General features: G+C 43.3%; 1 protein-coding gene across 1 annotated transcript in view; it reads left to right on the plus strand.

Moving 5' to 3' along the window:
• The window catches only part of ATAD2B (ATPase family AAA domain containing 2B), a 130459-nt gene extending 123757 nt beyond the window's left edge, over positions 1 to 6702 (plus strand). The window contains exons 26-28 of the mRNA XM_038750873.1: positions 116 to 243; positions 1958 to 2086; positions 3063 to 6702. Of these exons, the coding sequence (XP_038606801.1) occupies positions 116 to 243; positions 1958 to 2086; positions 3063 to 3104 (299 nt within the window). The 3' untranslated portion in view covers positions 3105 to 6702. The remainder of the gene's footprint in view (positions 1 to 115; positions 244 to 1957; positions 2087 to 3062) is intronic.
• Positions 6703 to 14757: the final 8055 nt, after the last annotated feature.

The raw sequence follows: 14757 nt of genomic DNA on the forward strand, positions 1-14757 counted from the left end.
TTATTAATCAATTTCATTATTGTGTCTCTCGAAGACCATTGGGAGCTGCTGTATTCATCGTTGCTAAAACTAGTTTTCCACCAAGTGACTTCTTGAAACGTGTGCTGTATTGCAGGGGCCTCCAAAGTCAAGAAGTTCCGTAAGGTAATTTTAGAGCCTTCAAAAGGGGGAAGCTTGGAGCAGGTCCCAGAGGAATCCCCAGAGCCCAGGCCGTCTCTTGTCGTCGATCACGAGAGGCTGAAGGTAACTAATCGTTCTCAGAGGGGAAAAGCCACCTACCTACAGTTGTACTTGAAAGCCTGTTGGCTTTAGTGACTAGACCATGGGCCCGGGAGCCAGGGGACCTGCGTTCTCATCCCGGCTCTGCCACCTGTCTGCTGTGTGACCCTGGGCAAGTCACCTCAGTTCTCTGGGCTTCAGTTACCTCGTCTATCAAATGAGGATTACGACCGTGTGAGATAGGAACTGCGTCAATCCTGATGATTTCGCATCTTCCCCGGCGCTTAGTTCAGTGCCTGGTACATAGTAAGCGCTTAAGAAATTTCCTTGAAAAAATAGAAATGGCTATGCGGAGGGTAATAATAATAATGATGATGATGGTATTTGTTAAGTGCTTACTATCTGCCAAGCAGTGTTCTAAGCACTGGGATAGAAACAAGGTTATCAGGCTGTCCTGCGTGGGGCTCACAGTCTTAATCCCCATTTTACAGATGAGGTAACTGAGGCAGAGAGAAGTGAAGTGACTTGCCCAGAGTCACACAGCTGACAAGTGGCGGAGCCGGGATTAGAACCCACACCCTCCGACTCCCAAGCCCGGACTCTTTCCGCTGAGCCACGTTGCTTTTCTAGGGTGCTGTAGCTAGTGGTAGGGGGTCAGGGATTTCATCCGTAGCGAGGTGCTGTCAGCTTTGGAAGGGGCCTGAGATGGTTGGGGAAGGAGAAGGGCCAAAGAGAGAGCTGAGGAGAGGGTAATAGGTGATTAAACAGGGCACTCTGGTCATCATCATCATCATCAATCGTATTTATTGAGTGCTTACTATGTGCAGAGCACTGTACTAAGCGCTTGGGAAGTACAAATTGGCAACATATAGAGACAGTCCCTACCCAGCAGTGGGCTCACAGTCATCATTGTCATTGCCATTAGGATCGGTTGAGCATCTAGTTTGAGCACTGTACTAAGCGCTTGGGTGTGCGCAAAAGTGTTAGAAGACACTCCCTTCAAGGAGCTTACAGTTTAGTGGAAAAAAACCAGGCACCTAAATAAACTGCAGATGGGGGAGTGCCGAAAGATCTGTATTTAAGTGCTACGGGCTGGGTGGTGGTAATTTAAATCCTTAAGTGGCTCAGAAGGTGGAAGCTTGGAGTACAAGGTGGGAAGAGTTTCAGTTTTCCTTGGGAAAAGGATCCCTCAGGAGATACTGGAGGAAGGGTAGAGCTGCGGCTGTCAGATGTGGGAGGGAGTCCCAGACTGGGGAAGGCAAGAGCGAGAAGGCAGTAACCAGAGAGAGGAGGATGAGGCCAATGAGGAGGTCTGCCCAAGAGAAACAGAATGCGCAAGGGGGGCATAATGGGAGAGAAGCACCAGCACATATGAGGGAGGGAGCTGATATTGTGTTGGAAAGCCAGTCTTTAAGGATCTCTCCCTGCTGCCAAGATAAACGGGCAACTGTTTTTGAGGAGCAGAGACGTGTGTGCGCTGCCTGATATTTTAGAAAAATGAACTGGGCAGGAGGGTGACGTGTGGAGTAGCGTGGGAGAGAGTGGCGAGAAGGACATAAAGTGAGGGGGCTGTGAGCAGTATTCAGGCTGGGCTGGGACATGTGTCTGGATCAGTGTGGCACCCTGGTCTAGCCCCTAGAGTCCCGAGTGGGTTTGTAAAATCCGAGCTGCTTTAGCAGGCTGTCTTTTTTCCATACGAAAATAAGCATATTTCCTTTCCTCCCCTCCATTGCCTTAGAAACTACTTGATTTGTTGGTCAGAAAGAGTGATAATCTGGCAGTTGATCAGCTCGAGAGACTCTACTCACTTCTTAGTCAGTGCATCTATCGACATCGTAAGGAGTATGATAAATCCCAACTTGTAGAGGTAAGAGCATCTCGTTCCGGACAAAAGGCCGAATTTGGGACAGTCTCTGTTGGAACTTGGAGCTGAATCGCCTAGTTTGATTTTTGAGAGGCAGCGTGGCCTAATAATAATAATAATAATGGCATTTATTAAGCACTTAATACGTGCAAAGCACTGTTCTAAGCGCTGGGCAGGTTACAAGATCATCAGGTTGTCCCAAGGGGGTCTCACAGTCTTAATCCCCATTTTACAGATGAGGTCACCGAGGCACAGAGAAGTTAAGCGGCTTGCCCAAAGTCACACAGCTGACAATTGGCAGAGCCGGGATTTGAACCCGTGACCTCTGACTCCAAAGCCTGGGCTCTTCCACTGAGCCACGCTGCCTAGTAGAAGGAACCCAAGCAAGGTAGTCCTAATCCGGGATTAGCCAGGTCCTAATCCCGGCTCTGCCACTTGCCTGCTGTGTGATTTTGGGTAAGTCACTTAACTTTTCTGGGCCTCAGTTTCCTCATCTGTAACTTGGGGATTAAATCCTACTCCCACCTACCTAGACTGTGAGCCCATTTGGGGCAGAGGCTGTGTCCAAACTGATAGCCTGGCATCTACCCCAGTCCTTAGAACAGTGTTTGGTACTTAGCAAATGCTATTATTATTATTGTTGTTGTTATTGTTATTAAGAAGCAACCACTTTCATTTTCAATTCATGCCATTAAGAAGAATGGCAGTAAAACCTGGCTCACTAAACTTAATGGATTTTAGGTTCCTGTTCTCATTTTTGTTAGGCTTTCGGGTGACTCGGGACAACTATTAGGCCACGTAACTCCCTTAGAGGATTATAAAAGAGTACAATGTTGTAAAAGTGTACCTACTGTATTTTGAAATGACCGAGCATTTGGACCTGGCCAGAGTAAGTTTGCTGTGTCTGCATTGCTCCATCACATTTTAATTTTTACCAAACTTCAGCATCTCACCCGCTTCTTTTTTTTTTTTCTTTTAGGAGATGGAAAGAACAGTTCATCTGTTTGAAACATTCCTGTGAACTCTTCAAGATGAGTGGGTTTATCCTCTCAAATTTGCTCATGGCAGAGCAGTCTTCTGAGCCATTCGATTTTCAATTGCACCAAGTATGTGCAGAGCCTTGGTCTTAAGTGCTCTCTCTATTTCTTTCTCTCCTTCGCTCTCTCTCTCTCTCTCTCTCTCTCTCTCACGCTCTCTCTCTTTCTCTCCGTCACTCTCCCTCCCTTCTGTTGAATTTGGTGCTATTGTCTCAGGTACCTGAAACCAACCAGCCTACAAGAACCAAACAGAACTTCAGAAAAACGTTGTGTTTTTCACAACTAGCGAATACACCACCACCGCTTGGAGATTTTGGTGCTACAAAAATTGCTCTCACTTTTGCTCCTCTTTACATGCAGTTTCTTTGGAGGAAAATTTAAAGAATATGGAGCAGACCAACAAACATGAAAACTGGATGGGGCAGTTCTCACTATGTTGAATTTTTTAAAGAGTGGGCAACCCTTTCTTTCCTCCTCTCCTCCCCTTCTCTTTTTCAGAGTTGTTTTTCTTATTCTCTGGGTAATGGACAGATATGCCTGTTTTAAAGTTAGCCACGCTGTTTTCTGGTGGAAAGCTGGAGTTAACTGGATGTAATTTGAAGATGAGGCTCTCTAGAACTGCCTTAATGTGCCTTTTTTATTCACTTGAGAAAGATAAGGCTATACAGATGGTTGGGCTTTTAGCAATTGAGGGAGTCAGGAAGCTGTGTTCCCGAGGGAAGTTTCAGAGATGACCGATGTTCCAAGTCATCGAAGGGCGGCCAGTATATTGGTCATGAAATGCCTGTCTTGCTCTCAGAACTCAACCAAGATGTCAAAAAGCCACACAATTTACCAAAAGGGTGAACTTTTGCTCCTGTATGGTATCTTTCCGTTTTAGAGATATGTTAACTTTAAAAACAAAAACAAAACTAAAAAAAAATCTTCTGTATTGCTGACACTGACGACCAGAACATAATTAGCTAGGGGCTGTTCTTTCTTCTTACAATAGTGTATTTATTTGTTGTCCATGCTTTCCATTTTTAGAAATGAGAAATTGCCCCACTGTAGGTTTCTTTCTAGTTGATCTGTATGATTCTGATTCTTTTTTCTTTTAAAGTTAGGAATCACCAAGTGGGACATAGGGAAGAGAAAGAAGTGGTCAAAAGCCCCATAGCTATAGTGCTTTGTGTGTATCATTGCACACGGGCTCTGAAGATACAGTCTTTGAACAGCAGTATTAATGTAGAACCCCCCACTTACAGATTTTTCTCACATTGGTTTGGGCCCATTTTAGGTCTTAAACACTTGTCCATGAGATTTGCAGTTCTCCCAAAATGAATTGTGGGTCAGTTTAAAAAGTAAAAAAATCCAGAAACTGGCGAGACATCATCTAGGCAGTTGGAAAGAGGCAAAGCATTGCAGTAAACAGTTTTATCGGAGGTACATCATTTGACTTACCTGTGCTGATTGCTTTTTAAATAGTGACAAAAATTTCCCGTGCAGGATGGCTGGGATTATCATCCAATAGAGCCGTTATTTAGCTGCAGGTGTGTCTTTCCAAAATATGCAACACGTGATGTGTTTATTTTAATTAGAGCAAAATGGTCTTGGACTACTGCAGAGATGCAGAGCTACCTCAGCTTTTTGTATTTTAGTTACCAACAGTGTTTACAGAGTTCTGTAACCACTCTGCTCTCGTTTACATGCTAAAGCTAAGGTACTTGTCTCACTGTCTATGGCTAATGGTAGCATACAATATACCACAGCACATGTTGGCCTTAGGCTGTTGCAGTAATCCAAAGTTCTTCTTTATATTTGCATTTAAGCCTTTTAATTCTAGCTTGACTTTTTTTTTTTCCTGAAATGCCACTCATTTTCTTAGCATCGAATAGAAGGATTTGTTTCTTCAGAATTTTCAGCTCTTTACATGATTCAAAATGCAACCCGTGTAGAAACACTGTATTTTTCTGGTGGGCAAGTGCGATTAAAGAGAAAACATTTTAAAATGGAGGTTCTTTAAAAATCTCAAATTTGATTATTGGTAGGGTTTTTCACATTTAATTTAGAATTTATTTCCACCGTACCTGTTCAAACCGTTTTGCTGTCTAAAACATTAATGTTTTGTATTTTGATGGAAATTGTTACAAACGTTGAAGATTTGATGAAAGAAAATGTAGCAGGTTTTTTGTAGCAAGTTTCTGGTAAAAGGGTTTTTTGCAAGTCTCAGGTTCTTGCTGCAGTATTTTTTTTTAAATATTTATTCCAGTTCCACTAATTCAGAAGGATTCTGTTCAAGTAGCAGCAGCACTTGTGAGAGACAAAACTGCATAGGTTTTTAACAGATTACTAAATTTGTACGAGTTAAGAAATTCAGATTTTAGCCATCACTTAGTTTGATGAAGGAATTTTAGTTCACATCAACATTAAAACGCTTCCAAAAGATCATTTTTTTTTCCCAAATTTTAATTTTAATGTCATTCAGCGCGGATGGAGAAAAGAGGAGGAGGCAACCTCGGTATAATAGGAGCTGCCACTTTGAACAGTGTAGGTCTTGTAGAAAGCAATTAGCCCATCTAAACGTCCAAATAGAAAAATGGGCAAAAGCTGCATTCTCCCCCCAAATCCTCTGCCACACCCATCTGTCCCCCCGACCCCCCGCAAAAAAACCCCCACACTACACCAGTTTTGTTTCTTTTACAGATGTCTGCTGGTTGTAGAATTGAAAGCAGCTGGTAGTGTTATCCAAGTCGCTTGACCTTTGTTCACTTTTTTGTAAGTTTTAATTTTTCACTCTAAAGCATTGGCAAGAAATTGTATCAACTGACCTCTGTTCATTTCCTTTTGTGGAAATTATCAATGAAAGCTCCCATGCAAAGGTCATTTAAGCGTGTGGCAGAGCACAGTGGAGCCTTTCCACCTCCTCTCCCCCTTCGTCCCCCCAAAAAATGTGATCTGAGGGACTGTTGGGGTTATGGTGACAACAATTGAACTGTTCTAGGGTTGAAGCTGATGGCTGTGGAGTTAAATGTGTCTGCGAGCTTGAATCTCACCTGTGATTAAATATTTTTTTTGGTGTCCTTTGTATTGTTATATTTGATTTTTCTCATATGCCAATGTATTTATAGGTTTACTGGGGTTTTTTTTTTTGTAATAACTTGTCTTCCCATTTTTTTGATTGCGTTGGTGTTCAGTTATGGCGTTATTCAGTAAGTATCCGGGAACATCAGGTTATGCAGCTGAATGCCATTCTTGCTATGATTATTATTGTTTGTAATCCCGACCTAAGCTTGAATTTGGGCATGTACTGCATCATTTGTATTTTGTACATTTGGTTATTTAGACTTTGGGAGTCCTGTCGTTTGGTTTCATTCACTTATGTCTACTTGGTGGATTAAGTAGACTTCATCAGCTATGGTATGTTTTGGATTCTGTAGCTTAATTCAGAATTGTGTTAAATTGATGTTTTGCATTTGACTTCATTTTCATTAGTTTGAAATAAGTTATTTAATTTTTAAACTTCTGGAATTTTGAACATTTACTGTAATTTGTAATATAACTGCTGTGAAATACTTGAATAAAGATGGCAAGAAAAACTCTCTAGCTCTGTTAAAAAATAATGTTGCTTGCCTGCTTAACATTGCATTACTAAATTCAACACCTTTGAGGAAAAGTTGACTGCCATAGTAAGCGTCACTTTTTTATCTTCAGGCTTTGTTTGCCCCTGTGGTTTGGGGATGTCGAATCCGTATTTCACTCTCCTTGTCTTTCTAAAGGCAGCTTTTTTTTATCTAAAAACCCTTATAATTTCAACTGGAGGTGATCTGCATTTGTGTTTTAAAATGTGAGCAATGCGTTTCTCAGAGCCGGGAGGATAAACTGGGGTGCGTGGTAGTATAGCTCATCAGTTTTTTAGTGCAATCCCTTTTCTTAAATTGCTTTGTCTGTTTCAACTATTTAAACTGAGTGCTGAGTATACGCAGTACCCTGCTACCTAGGGGTTTCAAGGAGGCCTCTAGCATTGACAGTAGAGCTTGTAATAGTATTTATTGAGTCCCTACTTGTGGCATTACACTGTGCTAGGTGCTTGGGAAGGTGAAACTCAGAAGGGACATATTGCTTGTCCACAAGGAACTTAAACTCTTAAGTTGTGTGATGTTTAGTGCCATAAGACCGAGAGGGTTCAACCCCCTTCAGTCCCCCAAATGAGTGAAGGGAGAATAGGTCTCCCCTTTCTGGTGATGATTAATCTGGGACACAGTGCTATCAGTTGGATTCAGTTTGGTGTCTGAGCTGCTGTTGATTGTCCACAGTTTTCAACTTCTAATCATTTTCCATGAGCGTTTGCTAGGAACAGGAAGATGGTGTGGGGAAATTTCAACTATTTTGCCATTTAGCTGCTCCATCCTAGCCGATTTCCTGTTAGTTCTATCTAGATGAAGAACTGTGGTCTCTGAGTGGTGGATTTTAATGCTTACCATTGTTTTCCCCAGGTTTAGTAGGTCCCACTATCAGACGGTTTTGCCAGTGTCTACTTTTCCTCCTCCAGATTCCAGTTAGAAGGTCAATGAGCTGGGTGTCCACAGCGCTTACTGTGTATCCTACTTTTTCATTTTATTGATCTGAAACTACCTGTTGCAGGGAAACCGGTTTTAGTGAAGTGTCTTTGTTGGATACCGAGCGGTAGTTTGGGAACAATGTAGATACTGTGTAAAAAGCTTAGGGAAATATATTTTTTCCTCAACTGAGTACAAAAGTCTTATTAGGTAAGAAATGAAGTGGCATTTTAGACTTAGGTTATAATTTCGTGGCATCCTTTGTTTTTTCAGTAGCCTACACGATTGTAATTTATGTCTTAAAATGCCACTTCATTTCATACTTAATAAGATTAATAAGTCAAATCTGTCTCATCAAAGGATGACTAATTGGGTCTTTTGTATCTTGATGGTTCTAGCCCCGGAGGGTTTGAATTGAAAAGCATACTTAACCTATTACATCTCTTCCAGATACGACGCTATCCTCCCACAACCTCTGTTATATTCTGCCCTGCCTTTCTTGAATATTTGAATAAAGCTTTAATTTTTTCAAAGGTGTTTTCCAGAAGAGTTTCTGTTTCCCATGTGAAATCAAACTGAAGTTTATCTTGTGGTCACCCCTCTTGGAATCCACCACCACCTCCCTGCTCGCCGAGAGAAAAACGTACTTCAAATTCACTTCTTCCATGATCAGAGCCCGGCTTCTGTGGAGCTTGCCCTAGAGATGATGCGTTGCTGTGGGGTTACTTGACACCATTAAAATTTATCGTAATCCCGTGTTGTGCTAGTTGCTCTAGAGGAGTGTAACAAATCGTTATTTTCAGAAATGGCAACCCTACAACCATCCTCTGTGGGCACGGGAGGGAGAAGGGGCGATGCCTCAGCCGACTGAGGTTTGCACAGAAGGAGCAGCTGGGGATGTGGAGACTGGCAAATGTGCCCTCCACTCCCCGCCTCCTCAAACTTTCAAAACCTGAAGCAGTCACCTTGGGCCCCAGCCTTCCCTGTTGACCGATGTTTACGGGTAAGTGACCAGTTGAGTCTTCAAGGGACAGTTGACCCTGGACAAATGACCCGATGGGTCTCCAATGGTTTATTCAAACTTCAGAGAAACCTCATTTCCAGGGTGTTGGTTTCATGAGTGTCCAGGGTCTTGGGAAATGTGTCAGGGTGGGGATGTCGGTACTCTACTAGTGTGTATATATCAATATTATTACTGCAATCATTAAGTATTTAAAAAAATAAAATCTGAAACCTGGAGGAGACGAGTTAGGTTGTATGAGAGGGTAGGAGGAGGGGGACGTTGTGTATATGCATATACTTGTGACGTTTTACTTCTCTCCCTGAGCCTGTTCCTGAAGAGAGAGAGGAAACGTGTTTGTCAGGAATACGGTGTAGGGCAGGAATGCTAATAGTCTTTGGCAGGGGTGTTTGTATAGATGATTTTGAGGAAATAGTCTTTATTGTTTATCAAGGCTCTTACATTGTAGTTTTTTCTTTGACTTCTCGTCTGTCCTCTAAAATGAACTAATGGTTATAGCTTGGGGAGCGTTTTGTTTCCTCATGAAGTAGCCAGCACAATAGATGCAGAGACTTCGGGATGATTAAATTACTTCGCAGATGTTTTTGCATAAATTACGGAAGCTGTACAGGGTAGGTTGTAAGGAACATTAACGTTTCTCTTGTCTTGAAGAGTGTTTGGGGCTGGTGGGTTAAAGCTCAAGTATTCTCCTTTCAGAAACCTCAGCTGAAGTAGGATGGTCGCTGCTGGTTTTCTTAGTGGATTTTTTTGGACTGCTAATTGCTTTGTGGAAGTACTTGATATTTCTAGTCACACTGAGCCATTAGATTGCAGAACAACCACTTGTGTTGCTGAAGCTATAAAAACCCTCCTTTTCCTCCTCTTCCTCCCACTCGTATCATTGGGGGGGTTTCACCATAGCATTGTCATTGTGAAATGACACCTTCTAGAACTCCTTTATGTCATTGTCTCTATAGTGTTGCCAGACTGCTGTAGTGTTAGGATACTGAGCATTTCTGTCTAGTTTTTCCCTTGCCCTTCTAGGGCATTGGAAGAAAGAAGGTCAACGGTGGTTTGAAGCAGATGGTGGAATTACTAACCTTTTCCTCTCAAAATGCGGCGTTTCCCTCTTTGTGATTCACTACCACGGTGGCTGTGGTTGTTTAGACTGTGTTTGCTCGGTGACAGAGCTACCAATTTGCTACCCGTGGGTGGCCAGTTTGAACAGAAATCACCCTGTTGCCGCCAGCTGTGGCCCAGAGAAACGGTTTATCGTTTTCTTGTGCACGTTTCCCTGTCCCCACCCTCCTCACGCCCCCAACCCCTGAACCCTCCCTTTTCTGCCTGTTTTCGTTCAGTAGTATTTATTGAGCGCTTACTGTGTGCAAAGCACTGTGTTAAATGCTTGGAAGAGTATAATGTAACAATAAACACACACATTTCCAGGCCACAATGAGCTTACCCAGTCTTGTCTTTACCTCTGTATCGTTCCCTCTCGACCCGTGTTCTCTGGATTCCTCATACCCCAATAGCCATGAAAGTAAGATTGTGGCGGGGAGGGTTGCTGTGGCTTTTGTTGTTTTTGTTGTTGTTGTATTCAGTCAGCACATAGACTCGAAGTCTCTCTTTAGACTGTAAGCTCGTTGTAGTCAGGGAGCATGTCTACCAACTTTTATACTCCCCCAAGCACTTGGTATAGTGTCTGGACACAGTAAGTGCTCAAGAAATACCAGCGATTGATTGCCAGGCACTTTACTAAGCACTGGGGTAGATACAAGCCAATCAGGTTGGACATAATTCATGTCCCACATGGGGCTCACAGTCCTAATCCCCATTTTACAGGAGAGGTAACCGAGGAACAGAAAAGTGAAGTGACTTCCCCAAGGTTACACAGCAGACAAGTCGCATAGCCAGGATAAGAACCCAGGTACTCTGATTCCTAGTCCGGTGCTCTTACAACTAGGTATCACATCCTGTTTTATTCAGACAAGATGTGCAAGGTTGGTAGAATGTTTCCTAACCAGACTCAGAGTGAAAACATGTGTTATGAGAGAATTGACTGCCCTTCAATTTAAAGTATGGAACGCTAGGTGAGGTTTTTATCAGTGGATGAAACTTGATTAGTAGCGTGAACATGTGAAGTGAACGTATGAATGACAACCCATTCCCCATTGAATGTAACCTCTTCATGTCATGGCCCGTGTGAATCCTCAACCCATATCTGATGACTGTTCACCAACCCGGTCTGTCTTCCAGCTGCTCACCTCCCCCACCATATTGTTTGAAGGTTTGCTTCATTGCCGCTAAATGATTCCTTCTGCCACCCACTTAGTTGCCCCATTTCAGCTCACCATAAAATAACTGTTTGGATATTTTATCATCCCCCATTCCCTCCCAGGGAAGAAGTGGTGTCACGAGGATTGCTTCGGTACTGACAGACGGACTGCAGGCCGGGATTTCATTGTTCATGATTCTGTCTTGACAGGTATGTTGGACCAGGTATTAAAACCGTAAATAAATCTGACACGCTAATGGTTCCAGAAATGATCAGTTTCTATTTACTATTTTGTTGCCATGTTGTGCCGATGACGGTCATTTGTCAGCCTCACGGCAGAGGTGAGGGAAGGAAAATCCTCAAAAGGTGTTAAAACACTTAGAAACTCACTTCTGAGTAAACCGCCTTCAACAAGGGAATGCTAACTTGCTTTAGAGCCAAGTATTTAGCCGGTGTTTCCCCCTGGAAACCATCACAGGGGAAGCTTGGGAAAATAATAAAAATGATGGTGTTTGTTAAGCGCTTACTACGTGTCAGGCACTGTACTACGTGCTGGGGCGGATACAGGCACATCAAGTTGGACACAGTCCCTGTCCCATGTGGGGCTCACAGGCTCAATCCCCATTTTACAGGTGAGGTAAGTGAGGCCCATAGAAGTGAAGTGACTTGCCCAGGGTGTCACAGCGGACAAGAGGCAGAGTCAGAATTAGAACTCATGACCTCTTGAGTCCCAGGCCTGTGCTCTATCCTCTATGCCAAGCTGCTTCTCGGACTAGTAAATTGAGGAGGAGAAGCCCCTCAGCCATTTGAAGTTAGTGGGAACTGAGTGATTCTGAAGAGAGGACTTGAGAGCAAAGACATTTTTTTTTTTTGGATCAGAGCTCTTTTGTATTTGTTACCTAGTTGATTCATGATAGTCCTTTCAATTTTTCTTAGACGACCCAAGTTAAAGCTGTCACCTTACCACTGTCGTCTCTGGATCCTTTCTTTTGCTTGTCAAAATACATCATCTCCCATGTGCTAATAAAGCCTTCTCTGGATTCCATAATACTATCCAGCTATTATCCCATCTCCCGGCAGCCGTTCCTGCCCACGTTCCTTGCATAGGTTAAATACACCTGCTGCTTTCTCTGCCTCTCTTCATCTGCTAGTCAGGCTTTTGCCTCCTGCTTTTTGGCTGCCAGGTCACCAATCAATCAATCAATCAATCGTATTTATTGAGCACTTACTGTGTGCAGAGCACTGTACTAAGCACTTACTAAAAAAAATGTACTTACTAAAAAAAATGAACTAAGAGGTCACCAGTGACCTCTTCATAGTTGTATGCTGTGGGCTCTACTCGGTCTCAGTTCTCCTTGACTGCTTGGACACTTTGAACATTATTAACCACTCCTTCCTCCTTGAAATGTGATCAGAACTCGGTTCTGTGACATAATGTGCACTTGCACTCGGGCTCATTCACTAACTAACTCCTTTTACCCCCAAGGCTGGTCTGGGTCTCTTGTTCTTATTCTACCCACAGTCTTTCAGAGAGCACACTGTCATGCATGGCTTCAGCTTTCTCCCAAACCTATCTAATCCCATCCTCTACGATTCTGCGTTTCCCCTTGCTTGTACCAACTCTTTTAGATTGTACTCTCCCAAATGCACAGGACAGTGCTCTGCACACAGTAAGCGCCCAGTAAGTACGATTGTTGGTAATAGGCATTTGGATTTATTGCTGTATCTCAAGCCCAGCTTGTCTAAAATAGAACTGCTCATTTTGCTGCCCAAATCCATTTCTCTTCCTAACAGTATGGCCTGGTGGATAAAAGCATGGGCTTGGGAGTCCGAGGGCTTGGGTTCTAATCCCGTCTCTGCCACTTGTCTGCAAGTCACTTAATTTCTCTGGGCTTCGGCTTCCTCATCTATAAAATGGGGGTAAAATATGGGTTCTCCCTCATTCTTAAGAGTGGGAGCCCCATGTGGAACCCTAACTGTGTTTGAATCGATGGAATTGTATCTCCTCCAGGGCTTACGACAATACTTGGTACCTAATAAGTGCTGAACAAATGCCACAATTATTGTTATTGTTATTATTAGCTTTACCACCACTCAGTGGTATTTATTGAGTACTTACTGTGTGCAGAGCACTCTGCTAAGAGCTTGGGAGAGTTATTATTAGCTTTACCACCACTCAGTGGTATTTACTGAGTTCTTACTGTGTACAGAGCACTCTGCTGAGAGCTTGGGAGAGTACAATAAAATAGAGCTGGTAGACACATTCCCTGTCCACAAGAAGCTTGCAGTCTAGAGGGGAAGACAGACATGAAACTAAATTATGGGTATGTACATAAGTGCTGCGGGGTGAATATCAAGTGTTTAAAGGGTACAGACCCAAAATAATAGCCCAGCAGGGAGAGGGAGTAAGGAAAATAAGGGATTAGTTGGGGAAAACCTCTTGGAGTAGAGATTTTAGTAGGGCTTTGAAGGTACGGAAAGTGGTGGTTTAGGAAATATGAAGGAGCAGGGAGTTCCAGCCCAGAGGGAGGGGGTGGGTAAGGGGTGGGTGGCAAACTAGGCCAGGCAGGAATAATAACTGTGATATTTGTTAAGTGCTTATTCTGGGCAAAGAACTCTACTAGGCCCTCGGGTAGATAAAAGGTAAGTGAGTTATACACGGCCCCTGTCCCACTGTCTGAGTCGTAAGTACATTGGTGTTAAAGAAGCAATGTGTGCAGGTTGGGCTGCAGTGAGAAATCAGGGAAGTGTATTTGTGGTACGTTCATTATGGGCAGGGACTGTGTCTGCTAATTCTGTTGTACTCTTCCAAGTCTTTAGGCCAGTACTCTACACATAGTAAGCGCGCTGTAAATTTGATTGATTGATACAGTAGGAGCGGGATTGCTGATTGAGGGCTTTAAAGCCAATGGTTAGGCATTTCTGTTTGGTGTGGAGGCGAATTGGCAACCGCTGGAGGTTCCTGAAGAGTGGGGAGATATGGACTGACCGTTTTTAAGAAAATTGAGCCAGGCAGCAGAATGAAGTAAGGAACGGAGGCGGGGAGGTCAATGAGGAGATGGATGCAGTAGTCAAGGCAGGATAGGATAAGTCCTGGGCTCGACATTGTAACGATTTGGATGGAGACGAAAGGATGGTTTTTAGAGATATTTTGAAGGTGGCACCAACAGGATTTGGTGACAGATTGAATATCTGTCCGTCATATTTACTGAGCACTTACTGTTTGTAGAACACTGTACTAAGTTTTTGAATATGTGGGTTGGATAAAAGACGAGGACAGTGCCAAGGTTATGGGCTTCTGAGACAGGATGGTGGTGTTGCCTACTGTGACGAGGACAGGAAGGATAGGGTTTGGTTGGGAAAATGAGACAGTAAGTTGGATATGTGAAGTTTGAGGGGTCAGCGCGACATCCAAGTCGAGTTGTCCTGAAGGCAGGAGGAAATGTGAGACTGCAGAGAAAAAGAGTAAGTTCAGGGCTGGAGACCCACCCCTTACGCAGGTCATCATCAGTGGTATTTATTGAGCAGTTACAATGTGCAGAGCACTGTTCTAAGTGCTTGGGAAAGTACAGTATAACAGAGTTGGTATTCACATTCCCTGACCATGATGAGCTTACAGTCTAGATGAATTGGGAGTCGGTTTCTGAAGCCCGAAATATTGGCCTTCTAAAATTCACTTTTAATTCCCACCTCCAGTTTCTTGCTAAATCCTGTTGTTTTTTCTTCCACAATGTTTCCCAGATCCACTCTTTCATCGCCATCCCAGTAGCCATGTCCCCGGTCGAGGGCCTCAACGTATCCTGGTTATGACTACATGCCAGCTTCTT

The sequence above is a fragment of the Tachyglossus aculeatus genome, chromosome 9, assembly GCF_015852505.1.
Source record: "Tachyglossus aculeatus isolate mTacAcu1 chromosome 9, mTacAcu1.pri, whole genome shotgun sequence".
Taxonomy (NCBI): Eukaryota; Metazoa; Chordata; class Mammalia; order Monotremata; family Tachyglossidae; genus Tachyglossus; species Tachyglossus aculeatus.